Consider the following 19623-nt stretch of genomic DNA (forward strand, 5'->3'; position numbering starts at 1 on the left):
TGCTCTCTCTCCTCCTTCCTGCCAGTGCAGCACTCATGTATTCCTGTACACACAGCTACAGCAGGGAGGAGAAGGGGGGAGAGAGCACAACCTGCACCTCCTCCCGACTCTCTCCTGGACACGTCCAGCACTGGGCTGACAGGAGTTGTGATGTTGCTGTAGCTACTCCTGTCAGTTTTGTATCAGAATGAGCTCACCACACAGCGCCCCCCATAACTATGGTAAACTGCTGCTCCCAGGGCAGTTGCCCCTCCTGCCCACCCCTTGTCCCGACCCCGATTACAACTGGGCAACTTTTTTTGCTTTTAAACACAATCAGCTTTTTTTATACAATTCGAGGGTCTCTTCTATGGTGGCCCCCACCTACCTACAATAATAAAGGGGGCACCTTCACCAAGGCAAGCGTGACATCACTAGGACTTTTCTTACGTTGGCCATACACAGCTCAAATGTCAGCCAAATCCAAAAAATAGACTGACCCCAGTGGAAACTTTTTGGACGGACAAGGACTGCAGCCAATCAGAGGAACTCCTGTGGATACAGGGAAAGCTGAGGAACCCAAATGCCTTAAGAAGTCCCTCCCATGCGGTACTAGAAGACCGCCTCATGAGATCCTCAGCTGTCCCAGGAACCCAGTAGAAGGCCCAGTGATGTCCCCCTTACCTAGCCAAGGTGTGAATGGGACGATTTGTTTTTTTAATTTTCCTCCTACTAATAAAATGAAGCAAATTCTCTCTTTAATATGTTAGAAGGGGACAGATATATTTGTTGTCCCTACGGCTTGCGCTGCGTATTACTGTCCCTACTTTCCGAATCTTGTCCTGTTATCACAGCGCCTTTTTCGGGTTTTCATTGAATTTTGTTTTTTTCTAACACAAATGGGAGGAAGAATCTACAGATATGTAACAAACTGGAACAGAAATAAACACACAACAATTAGTTAGTTTATAGTAAAGTGTATCTAAACCAAAAAACCAAAATGTCATCACAGCTTAGCAGCCCCTACAAGTGTCGGCTGCATTCGTTTTATTTTGTTAGGGCTCAGAACATTTTTAGCAAATATCTATTGATCCTGACAGAACTGCAGTGTCCCTGTGAGCTGAATACGCCACATAAACAATGTCGTTTGTAAACTACTAGTCCCATCAGTCCCCCATGTAATGGTGAAAAACAAAGGTAAACTTGTTTGCAGTCCAGCCTATGTGCCAACCATGGTTTCCTCCACAGGTAGCAGCCCAATGGACAACCATGGCTACCCCCACAGGCATCGGCCTCTGTGCCAGCCATGGCTACCTCCACAGGCATGGGCCTATGTGCCAGCCATGGCTACCTCCACAGGCATGGGCCTATGTGCAACCATGGCTATCTCCACAGGCAGCAGCCTCTGTGCCAACCATGGCTACCTCCACAGGCAACACCATCCATGTCAACTATGGCTACCTCCACAGGCATCAGCCTCAGTGCCAACCATGACTACATCCACAGGCATCAGCCTCCGTGCCAACCATGGCTACCTCCACAGACAGCAGCCTCAGTGCCAACCATGGCTACCTACACAGGCAGCAGCCTCTGTACCAACCATGGCTACATCCACAGGCAGCAGCCCAGTACCAAGCATGGCTACCTCCACAGGCAGCAGCCTATGTGACAACCACGACTACATCCATAGGCAGCAGCCTCAGTGCCAACCATGGCTACCTCCACAGGCAGCAGCCTCAGTGCCAAGCATGGCTACCTCCACAGGCAGCAGCCTCCGTGCCAACCATGGCTACCTCCCCAGGCAGCAGCCTCCGTGCCAATCATGGCTACCTCCATAGGCAGCAGCTTCAGTGCCAAGCACGGCTACCTCCACAGGCAGCAGCCTATGTGACAACCACGACTACATCCATAGGCAGCAGCCTCAGTGCCAACCATGGCTACCTCCACAGGCAGCAGCCTCAGTGCCAAGCATGGCTACCTCCCCAGGCAGCAGCCTCCGTGCCAATCATGGCTACCTCCATAGGCAGCAGCTTCAGTGCCAAGCACGGCTACCTCCACAGGCAGTGGCCTCCGTTCCAGCCATGGCTACCTCCACAGGCAGCAGCCTCCGTGCCAACCATGGCTACCTCCACAGGCAACAGCCTCCGTGCCAACCATGGCTACCTCCACAGGCAACAGCCTCCGTGCCAACCATGGCTACCTCCCCAGGCAACAGCCTTCGTGCCAACCATGGCTACCTCCCCAGGCAACAGCCTCCGTGCCAACCATGGCTACCTCCCCCCAGGCAGCAGCCTCCGTGCCAACCATGGCTACCTCCATAGGCATCAGCCTTAGTTCCAACCATGGCTACCTCCATAGGCATCAGCCTTAGTTCCAACCATGGCTACCTCCATAGGCATCAACCTATGTGACAACAATGGCTACTTCCATAGACAGAATGGGGAAAGGAGTGTAGCCATGAAGGAATGGCAAATGCAGGATCACCAGGTAAAAATGAATAGAAAATGTCCTGAGAAAAAAGAAATATAATGCAGCCACCACATCTAAGGACCAATAAGCTGCAATATATTACATTTTTGTTTTGGGGTTTAGATACGATATTAATGAAAAGACATACTCCCCAAAAAACACACCAACACGCCATACACACGGTTAAACAAAAAGAATGATGAAAAGGTGCTGCCACTTACCAAGGGAGTGCGGAGCAGGATGGGGAGAGGGCTCTGGAGGTAGTATTACCAGCTGGGCGGGAGGTTCTTGCGATAGGGGGAACACTGGTTGCATGGCACTAGACATGGAAGGGGGGAATCCAGGGGGCAGATTCTGGTGCAGAGCAGGGTGACTAATACCTGGGGGCACATCAATTACAGTTTCAAAATTCTAGGACTACAATTTCTATTTCTAGCCCTTGTAAATCAAGATTGGATTACAATGTTCAACAAACCAATGGCATGGAGCTATGGAGCCAAACTGGTAGTCTTTAAAGGGACCAGGCACGCAGTCTATGGTGCTGAGGAGGAATGATGTGGGCAGAGCCATGTACACTTCCCAGCAGCGTTTCTAAAATCAGTGGTTTCATACCTTCCATGTCTGCCAGTCAATGGCTTTATTTCCCACCAGTTCCATTCCTGGACAATGGTACAACAGAAGGTGTGGGGGTGCAAGGCCACAGAGACACAATGAAGCCTGTGGGAGTGGCACTGAAACCAACCAATAGCAGAGACGAGGAGGAGATCGGTACAATTACCTATGCAAAGGGTCCCCATCTACTTCCGGATTCTATGGAAAGGTAAATCATGGCTTCCGGTTAGACATTCGTCCTCATAAATCCCTTTAAAGAGGACCTTTCCCTTTGCAGTGAATTAAGTGCCGTAATGATGGGTAAGACAGAAATTGAAAGTCGACCTGAACTTCATATTAAAGTCCTGCCTAGCAGACGAGCCTATGAGATGCCCACAAGTTGCTTTATTCGCCTTTTATGTGCACCTCTCTGATTTCGTTACATTTTGTTACTGGGGGTTGGAGTTGGTGCAGCCCTATCAACGTCCACTATGCTGTCCAATGACCCAGCACCATTGGACAGTACGAGCAAACTCAATGGACTAGAAAAGGCAGTTGGCACAGCTTTGTCATGATGTCAGGGATAGTCAGGCCCCAGTAAGAAAGAGGAACTGGAAATGGCAGTTGGCAGTTTGGTCATGATATCAGGGACATTCAAGTCCCAGTAAGGAGAAACTGGAAATGGAAATTGCCACAGCTTGGTCATGTCGTCAGGGATAGTCAGACCCCAGGAAGAAGGAAACTGGAAATGGCAGTTGGCACAGTTTGGTCATGTCGTCAGGGACAGTCAGAACCCAGGAAGAAGGAAACTGGAAATGGCAGTTGGCACAGTTTGGTCATGATATCAGGGACATTCAGGCCCCAGTAAGGAGGAAAAACTGGAAATGGCAGTTGCCACAGCTTGTTCATGTTGTCAGGGATAGACAGACTCTAGCATGAAAAACTGGAAATAGCAGTTGATGCAGCTTGGTCATGTCGTCAGGGATAGTCAGACCCCAGCAAGAAAGAAACCGTAAATAGCAGTTGATGCAGCTTGGTCGTTATGTCAGGGACAGGCTCCAGTAACAAAAGAGAAGTTAAGTCAGAGGGGCACAAAAGAAGCTAATGAAGATAACAACCATCTTCTCGTGATTCGCTCAGGCATGAATTTTACAAGAAGTACAGGTTCTCTTTAAGTGATGTCAGGCAGGGAAGAGTGAAGAAGCTGAGTGTAGCTTAAGGTTTGCAGCAAGGAGGAGGTGACTCTGTGAGAAGCAGAAGGAATGAAGGAAGTGAGTCGGAAGACCAGTGTTGAAGTGTCTTGTGGTGGACGCCATTGGCCAAAAGTCACACCAATATTCATTACATAAAAAATTGTTATTTATATCATTCTAAAGAAAACATCATATCGTAATGTCAAAATTATTGATCAATAACACCCAACACTGCAGTTTCTTTTAGGAATCTTGGGCTGCCATTAAGGTAAAGAAGCTTTGAAAGACCCCACCATCATTCTGCAGACCAACCATGCTTACCATAAGAATGGCCGCCCATCCAGATGGATGGGCTCCTTGTTCTGGGCAGCCAGTGCGGGTGGGTGGGATGCGTATGCGGTGTAGGATCGGCTCCTAGCTGGCTTGCGCCTCCCGCTATCATAAGATGAGGTGTTAAGTCTCCTGGACAGCCGCTAGAAGGATGAATCCTGGCAAATTCCACCAGGTCCTTGTTTTCCCTAAAATGAACGAGGAGAAATGAGTGTAGCACAAACAAGATAGGCAGTCAGGACTATAGTCACACTTTGGAAAGAACCAATCATATTTGGAAGTAATGCAACCAGACCTTTCATAAAAATGTTACGTCAACTTTTAGGGTAGCCCCTCACGAAAACTTTAAAATGCTTACTTTATACACAGTTCCTGGCAACCTCTTGTAGGCACCAGTGGTGTCAATGGGCCTTCTACCGGGCACCCAAGAAATCAAAAGATCCCAAATCCCACAATAATGTGCTCATGAAATGTTCAAGGCCTACAGCATCACAGCCAAGACAGGAAGTCAAGATAAGAATTTTGGATCCTCATCTATCCCAGGATCACAGTAGCAATTCCAATAATTTGTGCCATGGGCAAGTGTTCCTGCAGTTTGGACAAGGGTAGGTAGACCTCTCACCAACTATTGCTCTCCATCACATAGGCAAGACGAGCAGCAGGTTTAGGGCAATGGCAAGGCATGCAACCTAGTACTGCCAATCAGAATTCAGCAAGGCTGCTCTTCGAACCATGTTGTATATCCAAGAATACTTACTGCATTAGGAGGTCTCTTCCCGGGATTCCCAGCCTCTCATCACACATTCGGCTCCGTTCTTCTTCGGCATCCAGGTCAATGACATGCATGGGTCGGCCAGAACCTACTGGCAAAATACAATGGTGTCAGCCCGGAAAACCAACTTTGCATTTTATGTAAACACCAAAGAAGGATTTTTAATGTCATACCTAAGGAAGCCAAACATAGTCATTCATTCTATCCGTCTATGATGAGGAGCGGCCCTCCTCGCCACAGCTAACATGATACACTTGACTTTATTCTTTTAATCCAATCAGACCCACTAATTCCCTCTAGAGGTCACCACAGGGTTAATAATTTGACTCCAAGGTCTCACCAGCCAGCTAGACTAGGAAGCCTTCAGCTGGAAGCCGTGTCTCACTGGGAGAGCGGCCCAGAGGTTTCCTAATGAAAGCCATGTGTTATAAGTGAGCCAACGGCTTCTGGTAACCCCGGATATTGTTACCTTGCCAACTTCTACACCCCCCTCTGCAGCTCCCCCAAACCACATGGTGACATCACTCTCTTCACACATCAGACGGAAGGCGCTCACGCCTCCTCGCACTCACACAATGCTTCCTGCCGGTGAAATCCACTCTGCAAATTCTGATTTACAGGTTGCTCTACGTAGCCATGGCATCCTGGCCCCCGGAACAGTTGGGTGTCCAAACTTCCATGTGCCAACCGAAGCATCATCCACCTGACACGTACTTCTTGGTAAAGCTGCCTTTAGAACATTCAGAGAGAGTCCATGAACAAAGAATGGATGTACACAGGTCCTTGAGGATGGATTAAAGTGTCCTATTCTGTCTATGGTTCCTGCTCCTGACCAAAAGGAAGTCACAATGGTGGTATCTGCCAACACCAATCATGTATACCACCACTTCCTCTTCCAGAATGGTCACGCCAAGCTTTCACGGTGGTGAACTCGCCTGCAGATGGTGGTCCAGGCAGATCGTAGAAGGTGGTCTTAGATATATGTGGTTTATAATGGATCAATGTCTATGGCAAAGACCAGAAGGTCTCAACCTTCAAAATGTCAACAGACTCTTGGCAACCTTCTGGAATCAGTGAAGACCACAATTTATTGAAGCTCTTTGGGGGAGATTTACTAAAACTGGAGCACTCAGAATCTGTGCATGGCGGCCAATCACCTCACTTCACCTTCTTTAAGTAAGCTATGACCATAAAACCTGGAAGCTGATTGGTTCGTATGCAGAGCTGCACCGGATTCGGTTTGAGAGAAGAACTCCCATTGTTTCTTAAGCTGCAGATGACGGTTTTCAAATACAACAATGCAAAATATAAATATATTTCAGAAAGATTCTGCATAACTGCAAGCATTGCCCAGCTGGGTGTTTTTGGACCACTAGTGGTCCAGGCCGCTGTTTCTCAACCTTTATCAGTCATAGTACCATTGAAAACTACGCAAATTCTCGAGGTTTCCCATCACATCATAAGCCCCAACTTTCACATCAGAGTCCTTAGACCCACCTTTACACATCACTGTCCTCAGTTCCCCCTCCTTCTGTGCAGAACAGAGTCCTCAGTCCCCTTTCACCCAACCACGTCAGAGTGCTCAGACCCCCTTCACATTAGAGTCCTCAGCGCCTTCACCTCAGGGTCCTACAGTCCAATCGTCACCACAGCGTGACTGTGGCAGCAGGCTAAACTTGTGTAGATGGAGAACTTCCACCCCCTTCTGAATGCTGGGACAAGTGTTAATACCACCCACCATGGATTAGCCTCCTATTTCCATGGAGCTGTGACCTCATGCATGATGGTGCCTGGATGGGTCAAGGTGCAACACCACTTGGCAGATCCTTGTAGATTCCTTTAAGGGTGGGATTCTGATAACCAAAATATAAAAGATATCTTCCCACTGACCCCCAATGTAAGGGACATTCTTCCCACTGACCCCCCAATGTAAGGGATATTCTTCCCAATGACCCCCAATGTAAGGGACATTCTTCCCACTGACCCCCCCAATGTAAGGGACATTCTTCCCACTGACCCCCCAATGTAAGGGACATTCTTCCCAATGACCCCCAATGTAAGGGACGTTCTTCCCACTGACCCCCAATGTAAGGGACATTCTTCCCACTGACCCCCAATGTAACTGACATTCTTCCCACTGACCCCCAATGTAACTGACATTCTTCCCACTGACCCCCAATGTAAGGGACATTCTTCCCACTGACCCCCCAATGTAAGGGACATTCTTCCCACTGACCCCCCAATGTAAGGGGCATTCGTCCTACTGACCCCCAATGTAAGGGGCATTCTTCCCACTGACCCCCAATGTAAGGGACATTCTTCCCACTGACCACCCAATGTAAGGGACATTCTTCCCACTGACCCCCAATGTAAGGGACATTCTTCCCACTGACCCCCAATGTAAGGGACATTCTTCCCACTGATCCCCAATGTAAAGGAAATTCTTCCCACTGATCACCAATGTAAGGGACATTCTTCCCACTGACCCCCAATGTAAGGGACATTCTTCCCACTGACCCCCAATGTAAGGGACATTCTTCCCACTGACCCCCAATGTAAGGGACATTCTTCCCACTGACCCCCCAATGTAAGGGACATTCTTCCCACTGACCTCCAATGTAAGGGACATTCTTCCCACTGATCCCCAATGTAAGGGACATTCTTCCCACTGATCACCAATGTAAGGGACATTCTTCCCACTGACCCCCAATGTAAGGGACATTCTTCCCACTGACCCCCAATGTAAGGGACATTCTTCCCACTGACCCCCCAATGTAAGGGACATTCTTCCCACTGACCCCCCAATGTAAGGGACATTCTTCCCACTGACCCCCAATGTAAGGGACATTCTTCCCACTGACCCCCAATGTAAGGGACATTCTTCCCACTGACCCCCAATGTAAGGGACATTCTTCCCACTGACCCCCACTGTAAGGGACATTCTTCCCACTGACCCCCAATGTAAGGGACATTCCCACTGATCCCCAATGTAAGGGACATTCTTCCCACTGATCACCAATGTAAGGGACATTCTTCCCACTGACCCCCAATGTAAGGGACATTCTTTCCACTGACCACCAATGTAAGAAGCATTTTTCCCACTGACCCCCAATGTAAGGGACATTCCTCCCACTGACCCCCAATGTAAGGGACATTCTTCCCACTGACCCCCAATGTAAGGGACATTCTTCCCACTGATCCCCAATGTAAGGGACATTCTTCCCACTGACCCCCAATGTAAGGGACATTCTTCCCACTGACCCCCAATGTAAGGGACATTCTTCCTACTGACCCCCAATGTAAGGGACATTCTTCCCACTGACCCCCAATGTAAGGGACATTCTTCCCACTGACCACCAATGTAAGGGACATTCTTCCCACTGATCACCAATGTAAGGGACATTCTTCCCACTGACCCCCAATGTAAGGGACATTCTTCCCACTGACCCCCAATGTAAGGGACATTCTTCCCACTGACCCCCAATGTAAGGGACATTCTTCCCACTGATCCCCAATGTAATGGACATTCCCACTGGGCTCCAGTGAATTTATTTTAGCAGAAGCTTCCTGACACCTGAAAGTTATTTGAAGGGTTCCTCTGGGGTAGAAAGGTTGTCAGAGTCTGCGTTAGACGGATGGGATATAGAACCCCAACATCCAGTGATGGGATATAGAACCCCAACATCCAGTGATGGGATATAGAACCCCAACATCCAGTGATGGGATATAGAACCCCAACATCCAGTGACTGCATCTGAACATGTATTGTAGAATCTAGCAGAGACACGGAGAGTATGGTAATCCTCATAACTTGAGGTTCTGCTCAGGGGGGGGGACTGATAACTCATGGGGCCCTTGGGCAATAGGGGATCATGGGGCCCCTGTGTCCTCGCCCACACTCTAACCACACCCAAAGAAGCATATGAAAGGTACCACCAGGGGCATCTCATGGGGCCCCCTACTGACCCTGGGCCCTGGGGCATTGCCCGAGTTCCCCAATGGTCAGTCCGCCCCTGGTTCTGATACAACGGTGCTCAGGTTACTAAAACACTCTTGGAAATTCCCCGTAAAAAGCAATCATGGGTATTCAATACACACCTTTCTGTCCCATGTTATTCCTGTTTTGTCGACTTGACCCGGTCCCATAAGCTGACTCATGACGACCGCTGTTGTCTTTCTGCCGCGCTACAGCCACAGCGATGCCAACTGGCGGCTGCCGGACTTCGCCTTCCCCGTGAGAGGTCTCGTTCTCCCGACTCCTGGCACAATCCATCCTTTCTTGCTCGGGCTGGCACTTGTTGTTGCCGTGGAACTTGTTTTCTTGATGAGAGCAGCTGGTCTTCATGTTCCCCAAACCCACAAAGGGGGTCCGCTGCCCCACGATAAGTGCTTGGTTGCTGTATTTGAGCAGGTTTTTCATGGCGGACACCTCGTCTGTAGGCCCTTGCATCTCCTGGGTCAACGTGGGGCCAGGAGTCATGAGCGCGGCCTGTTGTAAACTTGTGCTGAAGGGATCTAGGTAAGAGTTCTTCCTGTCTTCACCGATGGAAATTGATGGCTCCGTCCACGGCGGCAGGTGAGGTCCGTTGTAGCCCAAGGAGCTGAGGTCGATGGTTTTCCTCTTTCCTTCTTGGTTGCCTCCCGTTTGCTCCCCTTCAGACGGCCGGTGCTGCTGGTGCCGTATCCGGGCCACTTTTTGGGAGCTGTGCACCTGGGAGTCCTTGATAGGCCTGTCTAAAGTGCAGCAGGACTGGCTAGTTTTTATGCAGTGGGAATCCTGGTTGTTGGGACGAGGACAGTCTTGGGAAGTCGGCATCTCTAAGTACGCAGCCTTTTCAATGCTCCTCTGCATAGCAGTCTCTGAACCTCCGCTATTTAAGAACTCCAAATTTTTGATCCTGACGGCTGTGTTCTGCGGCCATTCCAGCCTCCTCTCCCCTTTGGCCTCGGCCTTTAAGTGGGAGAATGTGTTCATGTAGGACCCAGAGGAGGGAGGGTGGGGGTCAGTGTTCATTTCGTGGCCCTTGTCCTTCCCTTCTCCTGCTCTGTCTAAATGGCAGCCCTCCGGGGTCACCTGAAAAGGCCGGCTTTTGTCGGTGAAGTGCCCCACGGAAGGCACAAATGTGGGCCTGCCCATCTTGAGCTCCCTGCCGGACTTATCCTGCAGGGAGCACACAACGTCCGAGTTGGAATGAAGCTGCAGACAGGGGAAGGAGCTGGTGGAGGTGTTCAGCGGGGCAGGAATGCTGGGGAGACTGGATGGGACAGTGTAGGACACAGAATGGTGAAGCATTTGCCTCCTCTCTAGGCACTCGCTGTAAGGTTGCTGAGGCTCGTGTTGGGGATACGATCGGTCCGACCTCATGACTTCTTTGGCACATCGATTCTGGCCACCTTGGCGAGGCATTCCTGCCCCAACGGTGCAGCTCGACAACAACGCTTTGCTGGGGTCCCCATTTAGCACCTTTGAGGTCATCAGGCAAGAATTTAAATGCTTGGTCCTGTTCTCACACGATCCTCTCTGATGCATGTCCTCCTTGCAGTGGCTGTCCATGGTCATGGGCAGCACCGCCTTCTGCCTTTCCTTGCCTTCGTCCTCCAAGTGCCGATCTTTCAGGTCCCCTTTGCCCACCTTGTCCTTGTTCATGTCCCCCATATATCGGTCATTGTCCTTCGAGCCCTTATGGAGGTGGCTGTTCTCTCGGTCCCGACTGCAGGAGCCAATGGGGTGGCCCGGAGCAGCCCGGGCGATGCTGGGGAAGTTGTGGTTGGCCGACAGGAGCGTGGGTTGTGGTGGGAGATTCCGCAAATAGAAGTTATCTGGAATGAAAGAAAAAGATAATTACATGCAGGAAATAATTGTAACATTTGTAGAACAACGAATGGCGCGCTCTATAGATACATGATCACCAAAAGTGGGCGGGGTCACGCTCGATGTCACGCGGAACGTTCACAGGTGCATTCGTTCAGCAGCTTGTAGAACCGGCACCACCAATCATTCTGACACCGGATAGGCTGGGGTCACCTCATTCTCATCAACCGCTCAGACTTCCCTGGTTGGCGCCAATGTTTGCCTGCCTTCGCGGTTTACACCTCCCTACGTTCCCACGCACGTTTTTGTGTGCGTTTTGTAGCGTTTCCACCCACTGTGCATAGAGCAGCCCGGCCACGTGATTGGGCAGCCCCATGAGCGGCAAACACCCCAGGGAGCCTCCAAAACCTTGCTTGGATTAGAATGTAGTGGACGAAAAAATGAACAGATGAAAAACGGGCAAACGAAAGATGGACGAAGGACAGGTGAGCGAAGGACAGGTGAGCGAAGGACAGGTGAACGAAGGACAGGTGAACGAAGGACAGGTGAGCGAAGGACAGGTGAACGAAGGACTGGTCAACGAAGGACAGGTGAACGAAGAACAGGTGAGCGAAGGACAGGTGAGCGAAGGACAGTTGAACGAAGGACAGGTGAACGAAGGACAGGTGAACGAAGGACAGGTGAGCGAAGGACAGGTGAGCGAAGGACAGGTGAACGAAGGACAGGTGAGCGAAGGACAGGTGAGCGAAGGACAGGTGAGCGAAGGACAGGTGAACGAAGGACAGGTGAACGAAGGACAGGTGAGCGAAGGACAGGTGAGCGAAGGACAGGTGAACGAAGGACAGGTGAGCGAAGGACAGGTGAACGAAGGACAGGTGAGCGAAGGACAGGTGAACGAAGGACAGGTGAACGAAGGACAGGTGAACGAAGGACTGGTGAACGAAGGACTGGTGAACGAAGGACAGGTGAGCGAAGGACAGGTGAACAAAAGACAGGAGAACAAAGGACAGGAGAACGAAGGGCAGGTGAACGAAGGACAGGTGAGCGAAGGACAGGTGAACGAAGGACAGGTGAACGAAGGACAGGTGAGCGAACGACAGGTGAGCGAAGGACAGATGAAAGAAAGGACGGATGGAAGGATGAAAAGCAGCTGAATGAAAAACAGATGAAAGAATGAAAAATGGATGAAAAATGGGCCCCCATGTATTTCTATGGACTAGTGGATGTAACGGACGGATGAAAACCGGGCGACCGAAAGATGGACAAAGGACAGGTGAGCGAAGGACAGGTGAGCAAAGGATGGACGAACGATCGAACAACGGATGAAAAACTGCCGTAAATGGACAGAATCATGGGACCTGCCGATGAAGATTGGTTCCTCTATCTCTGCAAGAAGCGGGAAGGACTTTGCTGACAACATGCTTTTTTTTTCAGGTCAATGACTATCTAGGTAGTGAAGCCAGAAGTGGGATGGCGGCCCGTTTTTATCTCCTCGGATTATCTTAGATATTTGTTTTAGTGATCAGAATGCAGTTAACTGCAGGAGTATAAAAATAAAGAAAAAAAAAAGCAGCAAAAAAAAAAAAAATTAAAAATGACAAATATATATATTTTATTATTACTATTTATTATTATTATTGTTGTTAATAATAATAAATAATAGTAATAATAATAATAATAAATAGTAATAATAATAATAATAATAATAATAATAATAAATAATAGTAATAATAATAATAATAATAATAATAATAAAAAGTAATAATAATAATAATAATAATAATAAAAAGTAATAATAATAATAATAATAATAAAAAGTAATAATAATAATAATAATAATAATAATAATAATAAAAAGTAATAATAATAATAATAATAATAATAATAATAAAAAGTAATAATAATAATAATAATAATAATAATAATAATAATAATAAATAGTAATAATAATAAATAAGAGTAATAATAATAATAATAATAATAATAATATTAATAAATAGTAATAATAATAATAATAATAATACTACAAAACGCTGTGTTCCTGGTCAGTATTTTATGCGTGTGCGTTTGTAAATCCCGCCTCCCTCTTGTTGCGCTCTGTGAACCACACTTGCGTTTTTTTGCGCAGGATCCCTCCGGTGTTCATACGTCAGTTCCGTGCCGCAGGACCCCGCAGCTCTGTTCACACCGATCGCGGGTGCGTCCCCTCGTGTCATGCGTAGGACAGTCTATTAATTTCTAATGGCTGCCCTTTAGCACAAAAAAAAAGCCCAGCAAAGAAATTCCTGACTTTTCAAAAAACGCGCCGCGCTGAACTGCGTGAAAAGCGCACATTTGCAGAGGCGTGGGGGTTGCATGAATTAACTGCGCGGCTGCTAAACGGCGGTGCGTTTCTGTGCGCATCGGGGAAGCGCGTGAATTTGTGCGCATTCACGACACGCAGCGGGGTGCCGCCCGACGCTGGCCATACATTCGTGGCGAATTGGCGGGAACATTCGTAGGCGAATCCTTCGTACATTCGATGACCGGATGAATGTTGTTGGAAATCTTCACCCGCGTTTAACATTAACGAATGGAATTCCCGGATGAAAACCGCAAAATTTGGCGTCCCGCTCCTTTTCATTTTCCTGCCGCTGTGGTCGAAAGCGAATGTCGATTTGCCCCGCCCCCCCAAAGATTAGAAAACCGAACAAACGTTTCCAAAGCCAGAATTAGATGGAAGGAAAGTCGATGGAAATCTGATCCGTTGTTTCTGTTTTATTTTTGTTTCCTCGCCGGATTTGGCGGTTTGTTTGTAGAAAATGACGCAGATGGCGGGGGATGCGTCTGGCCGCTGTCCTCCGGCTCGGGGGAAGGGGGGGCGCAGCGCAGTACTCTGGCCTGCCACTTCCACAGATCAGATCAAAGCCACAATATTGTGAAAGCTGAGAGGCCATTAGTGGAGGTCTCTGTCAGTGCCGGAGCGCAGGGGGCGGAGCCAGTCTCCCAGAAACTGGGGGGGGGGCACTGCTTGGATTTCACTCCTTGGGGGGGGGGGGCACTGCTTGGATTTCACTCCTTGGGGGGGGGGGGGGCACTGCTAGGATTTCACTCCTTGGGGGGGGCCACTCACCACCTGTGTCCCCAGACAGTCAAATTACGACATTTAATGGAGACAAGTCGTGAGCCGCAGCCGGCAGGCGATCGCTCGGTTGGCACGGGTGAAGGAGGCGGCTCGGGGGAGCACCCCCCGCGGGGACGAGGCATCACTAGAATACGACCCCAAGAGACACGCAGCAGTTCGCTCGCTCGGCAAAGCGATTTTTTTTCCTGTCCATCAGCCTCGCGATTAACGCCGAATTCATCCCGGAGTCGGCCATGTTTATTAGTCATCAGCGGCCCGACTTCAGGCAGCAACACGAGCGATCAATCTCTGCACGAGCGTCAGAGTTTCAGAAAAAAAAAACGCATCATAATGGAAGATTTTCCACTGCCGACTACTCCGCAATGGCAACTGAACTGCAGCTGTCCAACTGGCGACTGTCCTGTCCCTGCAGCTCCACGACGTGCGCTCTGCACCCGCAGCAGATTGTGGTGACTTCGTTTCCACAGCGACGGAGCGCATGCATGTTTTCACGCATCGCATGCAGGGCAGCCCATTTATTTCAATGTGCGAGAAACCTGCGAAAGAAGTCCTGGACCCCTCTGCAAAAAAACTGTTCCATCAAAACGCACGGCGCCGCAGCACCAGTAGATATCGACAATTAAAGGGACCACCGCATGTGTGGGCTTCAGGTGCGACTTACATCGACCTCTGTGTCTTGTAGCTGCAGATGTCTTGCAAGTCGCACCGCAAGTCGGAACAACATCCAACTATGAAATTGTGCGACTTCACTGGAAGTGAAAAGAACCGAAAGGGCCACTAGGGGTGCCCTCCCGCTCCGTGGAATGTGCCACTAGGGGTGCCCTCCCGCTCCGTGGAATGTGCCACTAGGGGTGCCCTCCCGCTCCTTGGAATGTGCCACTAGGGGTGCCCTCCCGCTCCGTGGAATGTGCCACTAGGGGTGCCCTCCCGCTCCGTGGAATGTGCCACTAGGGGTGCCCTCCCGCTCCGTGGAATGTGCCACTAGGGGCGCCCTCCCGCTCCGTGGAATGTGCCACTAGGGGTGCCCTCCCGCTCTCTAGAATGTGCCACTAGGGGCGCCCTCCCGCTCTCTGGAATGTGCCACTAGGGGTGCCCTCCCGCTCTCTGGAATGTGCCACTAGGGGTGCCCTCCCGCTCTCTGGAATGTGCCACTAGGGGTGCCCTCCCGCTCTCTGGAATGTGCCACTATGGGTGCCCTCCCGCTCCGTGGAATGTGCCACTAGGGGCGCCCTCCCGCTCTCTGGAATGTGCCACTAGGGGTGCCCTCCCGCTCTCTGGAATGTGCCACTAGGGGTGCCCTCCCGCTCTCTGGAATGTGCCACTAGGGGTGCCCTCCCGCTCCGTGGAATGTGCCACTAGGGGTGCCCTCCCGCTCCGTGGAATGTGCCACTAGGGGTGCCCTCCCGCTCCGTGGAATGTGCCACTAGGGGCGCCCTCCCGCTCCGTGGAATGTGCCACTAGGGGCGCCCTCCCGCTCTCTGGAATGTGCCACTAGGGGTGCCCTCCCGCTCTCTGGAATGTGCCACTAGGGGTGCCCTCCCGCTCTCTGGAATGTGCCACTAGGGGTGCCCTCCCGCTCTCTGGAATGTGCCACTATGGGTGCCCTCCCGCTCCGTGGAATGTGCCACTAGGGGCGCCCTCCCGCTCTCTGGAATGTGCCACTAGGGGTGCCCTCCCGCTCTCTGGAATGTGCCACTAGGGGTGCCCTCCCGCTCTCTGGAATGTGCCACTATGGGTGCCCTCCCGCTCCGTGGAATGTGCCACTAGGGGCGCCCTCCCGCTCTCTGGAATGTGCCACTAGGGGTGCCCTCCCGCTCCGTGGAATGTGCCACTAGGGGCGCCCTCCCGCTCCGTGGAATGTGCCACTAGGGGTGCCCTCCCGCTCTCTAGAATGTGCCACTAGGGGCGCCCTCCCGCTCTCTGGAATGTGCCACTAGGGGTGCCCTCCCGCTCTCTGGAATGTGCCACTAGGGGTGCCCTCCCGCTCTCTGGAATGTGCCACTAGGGGTGCCCTCCCGCTCTCTGGAATGTGCCACTAGGGGTGCCCTCCCGCTCTCTGGAATGTGCCACTAGGGGTGCCCTCCCGCTCTCTGGAATGTGCCACTAGGGGTGCCCTCCCGCTCTCTGGAATGTGCCACTATGGGTGCCCTCCCGCTCCGTGGAATGTGCCACTAGGGGCGCCCTCCCGCTCTCTGGAATGTGCCACTAGGGGTGCCCTCCTGCTCTCTGGAATGTGCCACTAGGGGTGCCCTCCCGCTCTCTGGAATGTGCCACTATGGGTGCCCTCCCGCTCTCTGGAATGTGCCACTAGGGGTGCCCTCCCGCTCTCTGGAATGTGCCACTAGGGGTGCCCTCCCGCTCTCTGGAATGTGCCACTATGGGTGCCCTCCCGCTCCGTGGAATGTGCCACTAGGGGCGCCCTCCCGCTCTCTGGAATGTGCCACTAGGGGTGCCCTCCTGCTCTCTGGAATGTGCCACTATGGGTGCCCTCCCGCTCCGTGGAATGTGCCACTAGGGGCGCCCTCCCGCTCTCTGGAATGTGCCACTAGGGGTGCCCTCCTGCTCTCTGGAATGTGCCACTAGGGGTGCCCTCCCGCTCTCTGGAATGTGCCACTATGGGTGCCCTCCCGCTCTCTGGAATGTGCCACTAGGGGTGCCCTCCCGCTCTCTGGAATGTGCCACTAGGGGTGCCCTCCCGCTCTCTGGAATGTGCCACTATGGGTGCCCTCCCGCTCCGTGGAATGTGCCACTAGGGGCGCCCTCCCGCTCTCTGGAATGTGCCACTAGGGGTGCCCTCCTGCTCTCTGGAATGTGCCACTATGGGTGCCCTCCCGCTCCGTGGAATGTGCCACTAGGGGCGCCCTCCCGCTCTGTGGAATGTGCCACTAGGGGTGCCCTCCCGCTCCGTGGAATGTGCCACTAGGGGCGCTCTCCCGCTCCGTGGAATGTGCCACTAGGGGTGCCCTCCCGCTCTCTGGAATGTGCCACTAGGGGTGCCCTCCCGCTCTGTGGAATGTGCCACTAGGGGCTCCCTCCCACTCCGTGGAATGTGCCACTAGGGGCGCCCTCCCGCTCCGTGGAATGTGCCACTAGGGGTGCCCTCCCTCTCCATGGAATGTGCCACTAGGGGTGCCCTCCCGCTCTCTGGAATGTGCCACTAGGGGCGCCCTCCCGCTCCGTAGAATGTGCCACTAGGGGTGCCCTCCCGCTCCGTAGAATGTGCCACTAGGGGCGCCCTCTCGCTCCGTGGAATGTGCCACTAGGGGCGCCCTCCCGCTCCGTGGAATGTGCCACTAGGGGTGCCCTCCCGCTCCGTGGAATGTGCCACTAGGGGCGCCCTCCCGCTCCGTGGAATGTGCCACTAGGGGCGCCCTCCCGCTCCGTGGAATGTGCCACTAGGGGCGCCCTCCCGCTCCGTGGAATGTGCCACTATGGGTGCCCTCCCGCTCTCTGGAATGTGCCACTAGGGGCGCCCTCCCGCTCCGTGGAATGTGCCACTAGGGGCGCCCTCCCGCTCCGTGGAATGTGCCACTAGGGGCTCCCTCCCGCTCCGTGGAATGTGCCACTAGGGGCGCCCTCCCGCTCCGTGGAATGTGCCACTAGGGGCGCCCTCCCGCTCCGTGGAATGTGCCACTAGGGGTGCCCTCCCGCTCTGTGGAATGTGCCACTAGGGGCACCCTCCCGCTCTCTGGAATGTGCCACTAGGGGCGCCCTCCCGCTCTCTGGAATGTGCCACTAGGGGTGCCCTCCCGCTCTGTGGAATGTGCCACTAGGGGCACCCTCCCGCTCCATGGAATGTGCCACTAGGGGCGCCCTCCCGCTCTCTGGAATGTGCCACTAGGGGCGCCCTCCCGCTCTCTGGAATGTGTCACTAGGGGTGCCCTCCCTCTCTCTGGAATGTGCCACTAGGGGTGCCCTCCCGCTCTCTGGAATGTGCCACTAGAGGAGCCCTCCCGCTCTGTGGAATGTGCCACTAGGGGCGCCCTCCCGCTCTGTGGAATGTGCGACTAGGGGTGCCCTCCCGCTCCGTGGAATGTGCCACTAGGGGCGCCCTCCCGCTCCGTGGAATGTGCCACTAGGGGCGCCCTCTCGCTCTCTGGAATGTGCCACTAAGGGCGCCCTCCCGCTCTCTGGAATGTGCCACTAGGGGCGCCCTCCCACTCCACGGAATGTGCCACTAGGGGCGCCCTCTCGCTCTCTGGAATGTGCCACTAGGGGCACCCTCCCACTCCACGGAATGTGCCACTAGGGGCGCCCTCCCGCTCCTTGGAATGTGCCACTAGGGGCGCCCTCCCACTCCTTGGAATGTGCCACTAGGGGCGCCCTCCCACTCCTTGGAATGTGCCCCCCCTCCCCATAAGACTCACCTTTTTGGGATTCGTAGAAGCGGTGCTGTCCGTACAGAACATTGCCGTTCCCGTGGTCCAAGTGGCTCATGGGTAGGAAGGTGGAGAAGCGGGGATAACCTGGGAGACAAAGAGGCAAGAATTAGGAATGAGGTTTCAGAAGAATGTCACAGAAAATTCCTGGAAATAAATGACAACAAAACGCATCACACAGACACGGGGGGGGGGCTTACTGTAAGGGCACACCGCTGCGATTTGGGAATTGAAATTGCATCTAATGGATGTGAATGTCGGCGCCCTGACACGTGCGATTTGCTGTGGCGTGATGTTTAAAGTCGTTCTCGTGTGACTTTTCTGCCGTTTTGTTGCGATTTCAGACATAGAATATCATGGAGATCGCACCGCAAATCGCAAGAAATCGTTTAAAATCTTCACAAGTTGCAATAAAGTCTTCAGAAAATCGCACACAAATCACGCGATTTTAAATCGCAGAGGCGTGACCGGCGACTAAGCCCCCCGGCGACTAAGCCCCCCAGTCACATCAAAGCCGATTTTGAAATCGTGCGAATTACAGTGAAGTCAGGTGACGCGCCGATTTCAGGTGCGATTTGTAAGACGTCCGACACCGACGTCTAAGCAAACTGCACCAAAAGTCGCGCATGTGCTACTATAGAAATCGGTGCGGTTCCGACCCAGATAGAACCGCGCTGATATGACCGCTCCGACCCAGATAGAACCGCGCCGATATGACCGCTCCAACCAAGACAGAACCGCGCTGATATGACCGCTCCAACCCAGACAGAACCGCGCCGATATGACCGCTCCAACCAAGACAGAACCGCGCTGATATGACCGCTCCAACCCAGACAGAACCGCGCCGATATGACCGCTCCAACCAAGACAGAACCGCGCTGATATGACCGCTCCAACCAAGACAGAACCGAGCTGATATGACTGCTCCGACCCAGACAGAACCGCGCTGATATGACCGTTCTGACCAAGACAGA

At 52.4% G+C, this 19623-nt stretch overlaps 1 protein-coding gene across 1 annotated transcript in view; it reads right to left on the reverse strand.

Annotated features, from left to right (window-relative positions):
* The window catches only part of BAHCC1 (BAH domain and coiled-coil containing 1), a gene marked incomplete at its 3' end in the record, with an annotated part of 99833 nt that overhangs the window by 48885 nt on the left and 31325 nt on the right, over nt 1–19623 (reverse strand). The window contains exons 3-7 of the mRNA XM_089664571.1: nt 18638–18736; nt 9433–11154; nt 5320–5422; nt 4554–4750; nt 2670–2828 (exon numbers count right to left, since the gene is read on the reverse strand). Coding sequence (XP_089520697.1) covers nt 2670–2828; nt 4554–4750; nt 5320–5422; nt 9433–11154; nt 18638–18736 — 2280 coding nt within the window. The remainder of the gene's footprint in view (nt 1–2669; nt 2829–4553; nt 4751–5319; nt 5423–9432; nt 11155–18637; nt 18737–19623) is intronic.

Source organism: Staurois parvus, unplaced genomic scaffold (assembly GCF_062004578.1).
Source record: "Staurois parvus isolate SC_StPar_1 unplaced genomic scaffold, SC_StPar_1.0 ptg001949l, whole genome shotgun sequence".
Classification (NCBI taxonomy): domain Eukaryota; kingdom Metazoa; phylum Chordata; class Amphibia; order Anura; family Ranidae; genus Staurois; species Staurois parvus.